The sequence below is a fragment of the Macadamia integrifolia genome, chromosome 8 (assembly GCF_013358625.1).
Source record: "Macadamia integrifolia cultivar HAES 741 chromosome 8, SCU_Mint_v3, whole genome shotgun sequence".
Lineage (NCBI taxonomy): Eukaryota > Viridiplantae > Streptophyta > Magnoliopsida > Proteales > Proteaceae > Macadamia > Macadamia integrifolia.
In genome coordinates this window covers 2,807,128-2,822,414 of record NC_056564.1, presented here as the reverse complement: position 1 = coordinate 2,822,414, position 15,287 = coordinate 2,807,128, and the positions used below count along the sequence as shown (strand labels likewise).

The window sequence follows — 15,287 nt, the reverse complement described above, 5'->3', positions numbered from 1 at the left end:
CCTCAAGCTAGAGCATATAATTCTCCTATGCGTTACGTGGAGCAACCTTCCGAATTCCGTGACAAAACAAAGGCTTGGTGAACATGTCAACCAACTAATCTGCAGAAGTAATAAATGGAGTGAAAATTATTTTTCTTATCACTACATCCCTTAGAAAATGACAATCGACTTCAATGCGCTCAGCCCTCTCATTAAACAAAAGACTACTTTCTATGTAGATGGCAACTTGATTATCACAAAGATATCAATGAGTTTGGTAAGTGGAAACCCAAACTCCTAGAGAAGCAATCTTAACCGCATTAACTCAATTGCAGTGTGAGCCATAGCTTTATACATGGACTCAGCACTAGACCTTGCCACAGTAGCTCTATACTTGACAAGGTTGCCACCAACAAATGTGCAATAGCCTATGGTAGATCTCCTATCACCATAAGCACCAGTCTGGTCTGTATCTGAATATCTAACCAAATAAGCATAACCATTAGGTCTATAAATGAGACCCTCACCAAGAACACCTTAAGATGTCGTAGAATTTGGAAGGCAACCTCCTAGTAAACCTTTTTAGTTGCTTCCTTAAACTGACTAATGACACCAACAACAAAATTTATATATATTCGGATAACCGTAAAATGTTTAGGCAATCTGGTAGACAATCACACAAAACCTTGTATCATTTTAAAAATGTTTGGAAAATTCTAAAAATAAATCCCAAGAAATCTGAAATGTGCAAGAAAAGATAATGTGGAAAGAGAACACATAAATCAGGACACTTTTTGAGTTAATTCTGTTTCTTAATCTCTGGTGGATTGACCTGCCCATAATATAATTGCCCTGGATCCTTTCTCCTTGCGGGCCTGTGGCGGAACTGTTAAGTTGCACTATGCAACATGTTGGTCATAGGTTCAAAACTAGGAAACAGCCTCTCCTACGAAGCAGGGGGTAAAGCTGCGTACACAATGCCCCTCCCAGACCTCGCTGTAGCGAGAGCCTTGTGCACTGGGTATGACCTTTTCTTTACCTTTCTTTCTCCTCTGATCTTTTCCAAAGCCAATGTTGATGCCTGGCTCTTCTTGTCCCACTCGCTCTCTTTTAAGGTTTAACCGGGATCAAACTTCGTTTTTCTCCCGAATTTCTTCTTCAAGCATTTAGACTCAAATGATTCTTTTTTCAGTACCCAAGAGAGAGAAAGAAACAATTCGATCTTCTCCTTCTTGAATTACCTTTGTTGCTTCTTCAGAAAAACTGCAAATTAACTTGGAGTTTAGATTTGAGTCTTGAGATTATGATTTTCTGATCAGTAACATGTTCTATGATCAATTTTTAATCAGAAAGCTTGCATTTGCATGTGTTTTCTATTAGAATACACTTCCCTGCATTTTCTGAAACCCAAACAATCTATGTGAATATTAAATGTTGATACAATGAAAACAACTTGTACAACTAGCAAAGCAACTCCTTTCCTCTAGTTTCCAAACTCCCGAAGTCTAGATCTCAAAATCAAGAACCATGATGTGTAGAATCTGCCTTTGTTTTTTCTTAAATTTCATTCTGGAGTCAGTTGGAACCTGATCCTCTCGGTTTAACTGATCCAATGCTGATACGACCATGTCTCTGTACAAATATCGTTGTTGGGTGATCCTGATATAGATCTCAGTATGCCCAATCCGGTACCGATACTTAAAGCCATGATGATTATCTTACTATTATTTATTATTCAAATCTTTGAAGTGAATCTTTTGGATTTTCAGGATTTGGAAGCTAGATTATGATGAATTAATCCATTTTTGTTCTGTTCAAATTATTAACTATTTTATACCTGCTAATATTGACATTGATAAAGAGTAGATTGAACTCCATTGGAAAGATTCATAGCTGCCCCATAATTTATTGGAATTTTTTTACCCTTGTATTTTCAATCGTCAAACCAAAGATGCTGTAAGTAAATTTTCAACATTGTAGATATGCATTAGATGTCATGTTATATTTAGGGAATATAAGGTATATTATTCTTTTCCTCAGGCATTTCTGTAACTCTCCTAGTAGAGTAATATAAGGCCATGAAAGAGAGTCCTCTTATAATTGTATTGATGTGTTGCAAATATTTTGTTTACGTTCTTTTCTGAATTTTCAGAATAGTAACTCTCATCTTTCATATTTGTTACCATGCAGCTTGTGTAGAAATGTTCTGAAAGTCTTGAATTTGTTGACATTTAATTGCTCTGCCTAACTTATATTTTTGATAGGCAATCTTACGCTCAGATCTTCCATTCTACCTGGTCCCATTCACAACAAGAGATCTTACATTCAAGAAACCGGAGGTTGGTTAGACATGAACACCTTTATCTTCAGAAAACCTGATTGTTTTAAGTCTTAATCAAAAAGCATCCTATTTCTCAGTTGTTAGTGGATTCTCCAAGCAAGTAGCATCCGTATGGTCACTTTCTTATCCTACCAATAGGGGAAAACTGATATGAGAACGATGATGTTTTCCCAAGTGTAATGTTGATGTTATTCTAATTTTCTCATCACGGAATATATATATATATATATATTGACACTGTTGCTAGATCCTGGCTCATCCAACTGTTTGTTGACTCTTTGGATGGGTAGGAAAAATATTATTTTCCTTGTCCCTGGGAGAGAATCGTCTTCTGCCATGTGGATAGGTATTTTGGCCTTTTTGACCATTGTATAGGTTGCTTACTCCCTGTATTTTCCATGCGTCGATTATTTTGCTTCATCTCAACTATGTGGCCCATCATGTATTTAATTTTTCCCCTACTATTCTCATTCACCAAACTGTTCTAAGAATTCTTGAGTTTTCCAACTTTCTTCAAAATTGACTGAAACTTTCCACAAGTAGAGGATGATTGGACAATGTGACACCGCCATGTGGCAGAAGAAAAGGCCGATGGATAGTGCATTCTCCACAGGGTGTTGGGTGATCTCATCAATAAAATATAAGGTTTTTTTTTTTTTTGGTGATAAAATTTATAAGATTTATGCATTATGGTCTATGAAGCCATTCTCGTATTGAGTTCTAAAAAATAAATAAAAATAAAATCGGATGAATTGGTTTCACATTGGGTAGTTATATGTGCTTTATAGGTAAATTTTGTGGTTTTTCTCCATGAGGGTATGGTTTAGTAACTTATCTAATTGTTTGGAAGAGTCTAGAGAGAGAGAGAGAGAGAGAGAGAGAACTTGAAAAACTCTTCTACAGATTGCATAAGCACCTCCATTTTCTTTATATTCATTCATGTAACTCTTCTGACAATTGACCTGATTTGGAGTGTTTGCAGGACAATGGAGAGAAATTCACCAGCCTCTTAACGGCCATCAGTGCTTATGCGGAAGGATTTTCTGGGGATCATGTCATTAGAAGAGCATTTTCTTTGTGGGGAAAGCTCTAACTGATGCCATGTTCACAGATAATGAAGTAGGGCTGCATTTGGATGCTCAAGTGCTTATTGATTAGGATATGGATGTAGGGATACCAAGATTTGACTGTATTTTGAAAATAATAAACATTGTCCATATCGTTTTTGTAGTGGTCATCAATCTGGTATCCCATGGACCAGGGATCAATCATCAATGTTCAGAACACGATCCAACTCAACAAATGATAAGTCCCAATTCAAAATGGTTGAAAAACAGCTAAAGGGCATTTTAGGCATACAGAATGACATTAATGAATGCTCTCTCGTTCGATAAAAGTATGAAAAAAATGGGGCAGGAAGGATACATTTAAGTGGGATTTTTGAGGCTACTGTGCATGGTGTACACGATAGGAGGAAATCTCTTTAAAATGATAGCCAGTGCAGTTGGTGTGGACCTCAGCTCGTTGTATTAAATTTTTTCCACCTTCACCTTTGCTTCACATGTAAATGATACAGCGGAGAAGGTTCTGTAAAAGGCAGTGTGGTTTCTGTAACAGCATAGGGACTAGTAGGAGCACATGAGAAAGCATCAACAGGAGCAGGATTTTCACCTTTCATGGTGGGTGGGGCAATCACTTTTTCTTTCCATGTGTCTTGGCACAAGGCAATGCCGCCTTTTATGGTTCAATTTCCCATAATATATATATTATTAATGAATGTATGAAACATTTGAGCTTTTTGAACATTTTTTGATGAATAAAAATTTTAATGAAGAGGAAAAAAGATGGACAACAATCCAAATTGACTAGCCAAGGGGAAGCCCTAACTCAGGAAATCTAAACATCTAAAAAATAAATAAAGGGATACAATAAAATCCAGGGGATAAAACAATCACCAAAAGAGAGAGGGATACAACAAAACATGAAGGAGGGAGAAACAAAGCGAAGATGATACATCAAAAATAGGAGAGGAGCAATGAGAGGAAGATCCCAAGCAAGAGCAAGATGCTTATTCGTATTTGAATCATGGAAAATTACATAGTTGTGAAGGATTTTATTTTAAATATCAAATGTGAGGGTCCTTGATTTGCTCAATAGTGTGCGATGACATTGTCCATCTCCGTTTGTTCCTTTCCATTCAGATGTGATGAATCCCAATAGGGTACTTACCTAGCAATTCACAGGACTTGTCATTGACATTTTTGTGAACCCATCTCCATTCTCTGTTAGAAGGAAGGATAACTCTCAAATTTTGTCAGTATTTTCAAAGGAAACTTTTCTAAACACATTGGAAAAAGGGCAAGGAAAGAACAAATGAAAAACTTCTAGTGGAATTCCAATAAAGACAACAATTAGAGTTTGAAAGATTTCTTTGGGAAAGAAACTCTTTGGTAGGAAGAGAATTTGAGAAAGCTCTCTAAACAGTAAAACAATGTTGAAGGATGGAAGAACTAAACTAAACTAACCTAAACTAGGGCATAAACATGCCTCTTGATCTCACCAAATCCCAAGTTGGAGAAGAGGCAAACATTTTAGAAGATTTAGCAGTCCACTGGACAATATCCCCGCTACCTCTAGATCTCAAACTGACCCTCTGCAACTTCCCTCAAACCTCTATGAGAGAAGCCAAAGGCCGTCTTTTAGGATGGTAGAAACCTTAGCCATCCTGTTAGATCCCACATCGTATCTGATTCTATCATCATATTTTAATATTAGCATACCATCAGGGTATCAATTATCAAGCCAAAGTAAGGTGCTAGAACCATCCCGAATAGAGGATTGAATAGAGTTTGAAACGATGTGTCTGTATATAAAAATCTTTTTCCAAGCCCAAGATATATCCTTTGGGGTAGAGGCAGTGTAGATAGAATTAGATTTGAGGTGTCTGAAATAAACTCAGTCAACCCAGTTTTTTTTTTTTTTTCCTTGAAGAAATCTTCCAAATAAGTTTAACAATCTCAACATTGTTAGTCTCCTTGACCATAAGAAGACCTAAGCCCTTCTTGTTTTGGAAGACAAATATTTGCCCAGCTTATAGGGTATAAGAAATTGGAGTTATTACTACCCTTCCAAAGAAAAAAGAACATAAGAGATTCAATCTTAGTGATAATCGAGGTTGGCTGACAAAAAACTCCAGACTAGTAGAGTAATTTACTCTTCCATCATTGAAGTCTCTTACGAAGCATATCAAGAATAGGAAAGCAATGCTAGGAAACAAGCTTTGCGGGAATCAATAGTAGACCCAAGTAAGTCACATGAAGGTGACCTCAGAGACTCCCCCCTCCACCCTACACACACACCCCCCCCCCCAAAAAAGGAAAAAGAAAAAAAAAAGAAGAAGGAAAGAAAGAAAGAAAGAGATTTATGGGGATTTTTGGAGAGAGTCGACATTGTAGAGAAATAACGTAGGGCATCCAATATTGCAACACTCATGCAAGTTGGCTTTCGTAAAGATCATAAGATCATTAGCAAAGGATAGATGGGTAATTTTTAAGGCCTTACACTTGGGGATTGGATGGATGAGTTCTCTTCAATTTTGATTGATACGATTTTGTAGAAACCTTCCCTGGCAATAAAGAAAAGGAGAGGGGAGATAGGACAACCTTGACGAATCCCTAACTTCAAGGCAAGGAAACTCGGTGGAGCACCATTAAAAAGCATGGAGAAACGAAGAGAAGAGATGCAACAATGGATCAATTGATAAAATTTGAAGGGAAATCCATTATAGAAGTAATCTAAACAATCTAGTCTCATCTAATAGAGTCAAAGGCCTAATGAATGTCAAACTTAAGAAGGATAGAAAGAGGATGGTTCTTCCTATAAAACCCCTTGACAATCTCATGACATAAAGGATATTGTCTGCAATTCCTCCCAGGGATAAAAGCTTCATGATTATGGCTAACAAGGTCATCCATAAATAAGTTTAATCTCTTTGCAATAATGTTTGCAATGAACTTGTACAAAATATTCACAAGAGAGGTTGGACAAAAAAATAAAACTGAATTTGCACCCTCAAGCCTAGGAACAAGATAGATAAAAGTCTAGCTGACACAACCAATCATGTATGGATTGAAAAAGAAGCTACAGATCACTTTAATGAGATCATCTTTTACAATATCCCAGGCAGCCAGAAAAAGTCCATCGCTAAAGCCATCAGGCCAGGAGCTTTCTTAGCTCTATTAGCTTTGATAGCAGTTAGAATTTCCCCCTTAGATGGAATAGACGAGGGTGCCCTCTTGAGGGCAGGATTTACCTTGGTAGATGGTATATCCTCAAGAATGGGCATAATGGGGGTAAGGGATGGAGGCTTGAATTGATTTTTGAAATGTGTGAGACAAAAGTTGATTTAATTCCTCCAGGTCAGAAGTGAGGGTGCCAACAAGATTCCTAAGCCCATAAATGGAATTACCAGTTTTGCTTGTTAGAACTCCCTATGGGTTTGAGTTTGAAACCCTATTGAGGAAATCACACAGGAAAAACAAGAACACGAATCTAATAAAATTATGAAGGATCGATTTGTACCTTTCACCTAGTATGCTGAAGATGATTGATGTTGGTCACTCCCACTTTCGCTCTCTTGGCTTGGCTATGGATCTTCTACAGCCCCTTAAACCTCCTTGGTTCTCTCACTTTAGTGGTAAAGTGGGGAAGAGTGAATAATGGCTGTAGGGACCCAAAACCTAGTATTTATAATATTGTCCTGCACTCAAAACCCTAAACTACAATGGGTTGAGCCAGCATATCCCTAAGCTTGAGAGTGGACCGAACCAGTTCATGCAATTTGACTCTCACCCATTTAATCAACCCGAATAATTAATTTAGCCCATAAATCCAACAATCTCCCACTTAGGCTACATTAATTATAAGGATGTCTTTTAAATTGGTGTGGCCATAGAATCTTATTACATTAACCACTCTTACTATGATTCAGTTGAAAAACCATTCACAACGAATAACAGCAGAAGATACACCTCAATATACAGCATACAACTTTCTGTTATTACAAACATAAGTAAGTTTCTTAACACATATATATGTGGGATACCATCATAGAAATATTGACATATCCTCAAATTATACTGTTGTCATTCTATGTAGGTCCTTAACTGAGATATTAACCTTCACTGTGGCAAATCGCCTTTGATCTGTGGTTAATATCTAACTATGGCCTTCCGCCTATAAACTGTGGCAAATATTGCCTATGAACTGTGACAAATACTGTCTTAAAATGTGGCAAACATTGCCTTTTGAACTATGGCAAAATATTGCCTATAACTAAGACAATTACTGCCTATAAAAACATTCTCAAATGAAATCATAAACCAAATATCTCAAGAAATAACTGTGCATAATGTAAATGCTAAAACTTAACCATAATTCATCAAACTGTGCCCCAAAACATACGGGCTAAGGTTCAAAACATAAACAAATACTAAACAAAACCAAAGCTCTCACTAATCAAGTATTTCAAATAACTGTATGTAAAGAAATCATAACTACTTGATGGGACCAAATTTTACTTGCTCTCAATTGCTGGTGATCATTCTACCTTACCCTTACTTGGTATCATCCTGCTTATCAACCCCAGAATTCTTCCTCTTCTCTAACCATTTCTTGAAAATAAAACAGTCCTTCTTCACATGTCCTTTCTTATGGCACAGAAACACTTTACGTTGTTGGTATTCCCTTCATCCTGAGCCTTTTGAGATGTGTCAAGTTCTTAAGAGCTATTAGTCCTGTCATATGGCTTGACGCTTCCTATGTTGGAAAAATTTTTGTTCCTTCTGCTTGGTCCACCAGAAGATCCCTTGTGGAAAGTTGCATGTGCACTCTCAAACCTAGTTTGTTTCAATTTTTCTTCCCCTTGAGTGCAAATGGAAATGAGCTCATTTAGGCTCCAATCGTCCTTCAATGCAATGTAGGTAGATTGGATAACCTTATACTGACTAGGGAGGGTATTCAGTGCAATGTGTACAATATATTCTTCATCGATCTGTATTCCAAGATCCTTAAGTTTACCAGCATCAGGAGCTACACCCAAAATGTATTCTCTAACACTCCCACATCCATCATACATTGTATTCATTAGCCTAGTTGTAATACCCTGCTTCTTAAACCCGGTCTGATTTCACGGTTGAACCGGTTTGACCATGCAGGAACCGAGCCAGGGGAAATTAGAGCGGGTTCCTTATGGGCTATGATGGCACGGGTGACCTTAAACACCGGCTGGCCTGACAAGTCCGAGCCAGTGCCAGAAGAGACGGGAGTGCCCAAGCCGTGTACATGCACCTACCATAAGGCTATGTACGGATAAAGCAGGTATTGTAGCCGTATTTTAAGGTATATACGTATGCTACATCGTATGCCGGGGGTGGGGTTCGCGCCGAGGCCCGAACCCGGTCAAAATCCCAAGTTCTGGCTCTCAGGTGGGTAGGACAGGTGGGTGCACCCACCCACCTGAGTGACCCACCCATGTGCACTATTCACTTAATTAGGAATTATATATATAGCTTTATATTTTCTTTCCTTTCCATGTATGTCACCCGTACGTTGGTGAGAATAGTAAAGAGGAGAGAGAAAAGAAAGGGAAGAAGAAAGGAAGAGAAGGAAGAGGAAGAAAAGAGGGATTTCAGCGGCGCCGAAACTCGATCTTCCCATTCCGGCGCCGGGAGAGTGATCTTCAACTCTAGATCTACAGTTAGAGGTAAGCAAAGTTGGGTTTTGTGAACATTCACCATACCCAAGCTTTAAACCCTTGATTCGAGTATGGTTTCTTGAGATCTTGTAAATCCCCTTTGAAATGATGAATCTAAGGTTTAATAGATGATTTATGTGTTGATCTTGAAGGGTTTGAAGAGATATTGACAAGGTGGAAGAAGCATTGTGGGTTTGAAGTGATTTGGAGGGTTTGAGGTTGTTCTTGAGCAAAGAAGGTAAGATGGTTTCCCATCACTTGAATCTAACCTAGATATAGGTTAGAACCATCCTATAGGACCTTGAAGGTGTGAAGAATGGGTGGGGAAAAGCCCCATTTGAATCCCCAAAGAATGGAGAAAGTTGGGAAGAAACAAGGTGTTTCCCACCAAGACCGGTGGGTACAACCGGTGGGCTCCTACCCGCCTGTGGGCACCCACCTGAGAAGGCAGGGGGGCCTTCGGGCCCAACCGGCGGGCCCAACCGGCGGGCCCAACCAGCGGGCCCAACCGGCGGGCCCCTAACCGCCGGTCCTAGCAGGGGCCCCTGGCCCGACCGGTGGGTACAACCGGTGGGCCATACCGGTGGGCCCCTACCCGCCGGTCCCAACCGGTGGGTAGGACCAGTGGGCCAGACTACCCGCCTGTCTGACCCACCCGTGTGGCCCCGAAGGTGATCCTTATGTTCGATCGAACCCAAATCGGACGTGTGACCTTCTTTTAACGTTCTAAACATGATTTTATCATCGGATCGTGTTAATTTTGATTTCAAAATGGTAAAGTACTAACCCCGCTCAATTATGTTAGGTTCACCAAATCCTACCCGATTCGCACCGGATCTCACCCGTACCGAACGGGAATCCTCGTACGAGACCGGTAAGTGGGGAGAGGAAGTTTGGCCTTGTTTCAAGGCATTTGTGTGGCATTCATTTAATTATATCTAGTCTTGTCATGCCATCATGAATATGCTATGTAGTTTAGTCATTTCTCACCTGGTTATGCATATGTGCTATGTTTACTTTCTAAATGCCAATTGAATGAGATGTTTATATATTGAATGTGGACATCATGGTGCATGATGTATTGATAGACTAGATGTCATAGTCGGCTTGGAAACGAATGCATTGGTGGCCCGTGGAATGGAACACGGAGGCACTATGCAATCGTACTATTGTCATATAGGAGCATGCGGTAGTAGGATTCTCACCATCCCATGCTACGACCCTTCCCAACAGGGGTTAAGGTGTTGGGTTATCATTTGGGGGGAAGCAGTGGTCGCGGTCGTCGGGTCACTATGGCGGTTAGACATAACGCCCGACGGGTCATGTAGGACAGTCGGCAAACCCGGTGGTACATTCAAGAGGGCCAATCGTACTGCTTTTAAATTGCTGGAGTCAGCACCTTTATTTTCAATCATTTACATTTCTGTTGAGAGCCAGTGGACGGCATTGTCTTTACTTTTTCGAGTACTCACGGTGGGCCTTCTCCGACAACCCTATGGGCGTATCGCGGGAGGGAGTTCGCGGCTCGTACCCAGAGTATACGCGCACTGTGGTTGTAGTAGCACTAAAACCAAGGACTTAGTAATGTTGCTTAGGTGGATGTGATTTAAAATGTATAGCATGGCATGTAGTGCATATGATGTGTTGTGATGTGTGGACTGTTATGTGGTCCATCTTTCTACTTACTGAGCTAGTGAGCTCATCCCACGTGTACGCCCCTTTTTAGATGATTTTACAGGTCATACATCTGAGGAGCATGGGGTGGGTCCCACAGTCGAATTTCCTGAAGAGGACTGGTGGACCCTTGAGGAGTTAGAGCATGGCACTGACTGCTCATGCGAGAGCTGTGCTCTTCTATGTGATGCCGAGCTGGGCACAACCCTTGATGCCGAGCTGAGCTCTAGCCTTGATACCGAGCCGAGCTGTGTACTCTGATTGTTCTGGTGGATCTTCTTATGTACTTGATATTTGAATTTTATTCTTTTTGTGTAAATATCATACCTTCGGGCCCACATGTATATAATTATTATATCACAACCCGGGTATCAAGTATTATGGGATTATTCACAGATGAAACTTAGTCTTCCGCTGATCTGATGAGTTATATTAGTTGTGTGTATGCTGTGGTGGAATATAGTATCTGATGATCCTGGCAGGTTTGGGTTAACCGGTGTTAACCCGGTCACGGGCCCGGTTCTGTGAGAATGGGGGTGTGACAAACGGTGGTATCAGAGCGTGATGCTCTGCTCCACTCACAGCATACCATTAGAATCCCGTAGACTCTATAATAGGGAAATGGGGTTGGGTTAATATAAAAGCTTTAAAGATTAAAAGCCAAAGAAAAAAAGTATAAAAATGGGTTGCATTATATGTTGCATTCATGGCATGCGTGCGTATAGATAAAAGGGGATTAGGTTGGTGATATAACCTATAGAGTACTATTTCGACAAAATTTCGGTAGCATAACGGCGTAAAATGGGATTTCCAAAAATTTTACACAAATACCTGATAAACAACAGATAATATAATATAACAAAGATCACAGATAGCAAAATACATCACCACCAAACCACACAAGTACTCCACATATGAATTCACCACAAAAATTCACTATCCAAAAATATATCATTCCATAAATGAAACCAGTTACAGCGTGAATACAAGGAATGATAAGAAATGAAATATATAACAAGGTCTATAAAAAGAGAAAACAGGTAAACAGCTGGTGTGGGCGAGCCAAGCCCTCACTGGTCGTCGTTGTCATCATCGATGATCACCACGTTCGCCGGAGGCCTAGAGTTGACGTTGAGGTGGTGATCGTAATAATCGAACCTCGCGTTCACCAGCCGTACCTCCCTCCGAAGCCGGCCAAAATCTGCTGAGATAGCGTTGGCCGTGGTGTCTAAGTCCTGACCCAGCCGGAGGAAGGAATCCTCCAAGGTAGCCTGCCTCTCCAGGATGCGTTCCTCCCTGGAGGCACTCTCGTCCAGCCGTCTCGGTAGCTGAACCTGGCCATCCTGCAAGGCCCGCATGGAGGACACCATGCCCTCGAAGTCGTAGACACCACTCCCAGGTGGTGGAGCTCCATGTGGTGAGGCTGTAGCTCTGGAAGAACTAGGACCAGGACCTCTCGACTCCTGAGGCGCCTCCTCAGGGATGCCACCACCCATCAGATCCTCCTCCTCGTCCTGAGGAACGTAGTCCTCATCCTCCTCACTGGACTCCTCCTCCATGTGGACATCCTCCATAGGGGCAGCCCTCCTACCCCTACCTCTCTGAGCTCCTGCTCTCGGAGGTGAATCCATGAGGGTCTGGAGACCCATCCTCAGGAGGTTTCTCCGATCGAACCTATCAGCCGGAGTCTTCCCCTCCTCACCACTCAGATCCACCCCGAAGAACTCAAAGATCCTAGTGAGGATCCTGCCATAAGGAAACCCTCCATCCTCAGGGTGGGATGTGTGGTGCTCCATCGTCCTGAGGATAATGTAGGGGAGGCACAAGTGCTCGCCGCCTCCCTCTGCGGCCGTGAAGATGCAGAAAGCGATGAAAGCCGCCATGAAACCCACCTGGTTCCGATGACCTCCTCTGGGGAGTAGGTTGAACTGGACCAACCTGGCAAATAAGCAAACCTCAGGGTAGAAAGACGTCTCGGACTCCGGACGGGTGCTGCTACCGCAGATAGTCTCGTAGATGAAGTCCGGCATCGCCAGGCTCATGAACGGTCCCAGAGGCTTACTCCTGGGAGGACTGTAGTATCAGTGTCCAGCCGCTGATATACCCAGGATGCTGGCCAGGGTGCCCACCGTCAACTGGATGTCCACCCCCTTCACCAAGCTGCTAATGGTGAACTCCCCGTACGGATACGACACCTCCAGGTTACAATAGAACCGACGGACGAGCTGCTCGTAGCATGGTCGGTCTACCTGAAGAATAGAGTCCCAGCCCAATGCTGAGAACCTCTCCTGAAGCCTAGCCTTGTGGAAGTCCTCGACTACCACGGTCTTCTCCATCATCACTGACCCCTTCAGGAAGTTGGGCCAGTTGGCTACTGCCTCTGCACTAAGGAAGTGCTCCTCATCATAGTCTGAAGGGTCAGACTGGGCAGGTGCGGGTCTCCCTGTGCGAGGAGCTGAAGAGTTGGTCTCTGCACTCTTCCGCTTAGAAGCGGTAGTCTTACGTCGAGCGCCAGAGGAAGATGGTCGCTTGCCAGCGGGAGATGACATCCTGACAATAAGAAAAGGAAGTAGGGTTAGTAAGTAATGGAAAACGACAGCATTAGAAAGGGGAAACCTAAAACCCGAATACTCGTAAAGTGGAAACGGCAACAAGATAGAAATGATAGGAAACAAATGGGCATGATGCACGGTAAGCTACAAAGGAGAAACATGCCAAAACAGTAAAATGACGGCAAAGAGCATATTAACATGAGAGGATTCGAATTCAATGCACCAACTCATTCATAATGACGTAAAAGTTTGAAACCCTAGGTCTAGAACGAAATGCCATAGTAGCGGGATCACGAAAGTGCAAGAACATACCCAAATAGACTATGGAGTTCCATGAATACAAGCATGGGATGAAAATCAAGGAAACCAATACAAAAAGAGGGATTTTCATAGGAATACATGGGGATTCCAAGCATAATGGAGGATTCATGAAATCTAAAGCATATCTAGCATAAATCAAATGGAATGCATCACAAAGGAGTCATCAATTGGAGAAAAAGAGTGAGAATTGAAGAAACCCCCAAATTTGGAAACCTAGGGCACGAATTGGGGTTTTCTCCAAATGACGAGATAAAATTCCTATAAACTACAAACGACCACAGTAGAAGCATCACAATCACATGGAAATACTATTCTATGGTGAAAAATATGAAAGGGAAACCTAAAAAAGTAAAGCTTATGTATGCATTCTACCCCAAACGGAAATTCTGAGAAAAGAAAAAAGGAGAAACTTACTTGAAGAAGGGAGAGTTGACTCTTCTCTAAAGCGCCGAGTGGATGAGTAGACTCGCGAGTAGAAGCGCCGAGGAGACCCCCAAGATCGCCCAAGGAAGAAAGGAAGAAAGAGAAAGGAGATGGGGAAAGAGACAAATAGAACAGGGTCTGTAGGGCCCTGTTCGTGTTTTTACACGGGCAAGACCGGCGGGTATGACCGGCGGGCCCCTACCCACCGGTGCCACCCACCGGTGTGAGGTACTAGGACCGGCGGGCTCAACCGGTGGGCCCCTACCCGCCAGTGTAGCCCACCGGTTGTGAAAATTGGGAGATTTGAAAATTTTTCTTTTCATTCCTTCTCTCCTCCTAGCATGATTTCATTGATTTTCACTATGGATATTATTCCTATGATTAATGTGCTATGGTCAAGTGGGACCATTGACATATTTGTTGGGGCCATTGCCCTGTATCTTGGAATTGAGCTGCGATTATTTACAGGCTATCATACACTACAACACCTCATGTAATGGCATATGATTGTGTGTCGAAATCAATTCTACAGTGTTTAACCAATATGGTGTGTGATGTGTTCCAGGTACAGGGATACGATGGTACGTACTAGATCCGGTAGTAATGCCCGAGGTACCTCGCGGGGTCCTCGTCGGGTCGATCGACCACAAAATCCTAGGAGGTCCCGCTCTGTGGGGCATACCTCACCTCCACTACCTCCAGAGACCCTTGGTCAGGGTGGGGCACATGGGGACCCACCTATGACTGCACCCCCGGACCCTCCACCGGTCATTACACCGGGAGATATTGCTACTATAATTCAGCAGTCACAATAAGCTTTTCAACAACAAATGCTTCAGCAACAGCAAGCATTTATGACTGCTATCCAGCAACAGTTGGACTTTTCTCAACCGGGTCAACCTCCCCGGGTACTCACTCCACAGGACCCGCCTGTAGGGTCGGGAACGGGACCACAAGTGGGAGGTACACCTCCAATCCCACCATTCGGTGTTCCTCAGTATGGGATGCCTCCTCCATACTCCTACTATCCTGCTTATGCTCCTAACTTCCCGGCAACGAGTAATACGTCAAGGGTAGTGGAGTCATTCAAGAGGAACTTACCACCTGTATTCTCTAAGGTGGGGAGTGATCCTCTGGAACCGGATCAATGGATCCAAGAATTAGAGAAGATATTTGAGGTGCTTGAGTGCACGGATGCACAGAAACTCATTTGTGCTGGTTTGCAACTCAAGAAAGAGGTAAA

The 15,287-nt window shown here is 42.2% G+C and overlaps 1 protein-coding gene across 2 annotated transcripts in view; it reads left to right on the top strand.

The window, feature by feature from the left end:
* Window positions 1-3,656, top strand: part of LOC122087636 (DNA polymerase I) — a 154,820-nt gene extending 151,164 nt beyond the window's left edge. For both annotated transcript variants that reach the window (XM_042656835.1, XM_042656834.1), the window contains 2 exons: window positions 2,244-2,318; window positions 3,303-3,656. In XM_042656835.1, the coding sequence (XP_042512769.1) occupies window positions 2,244-2,318; window positions 3,303-3,413 (186 nt within the window). In that variant the 3' untranslated portion in view covers window positions 3,414-3,656. The remainder of the gene's footprint in view (window positions 1-2,243; window positions 2,319-3,302) is intronic.
* Window positions 3,657-15,287: the final 11,631 nt, after the last annotated feature.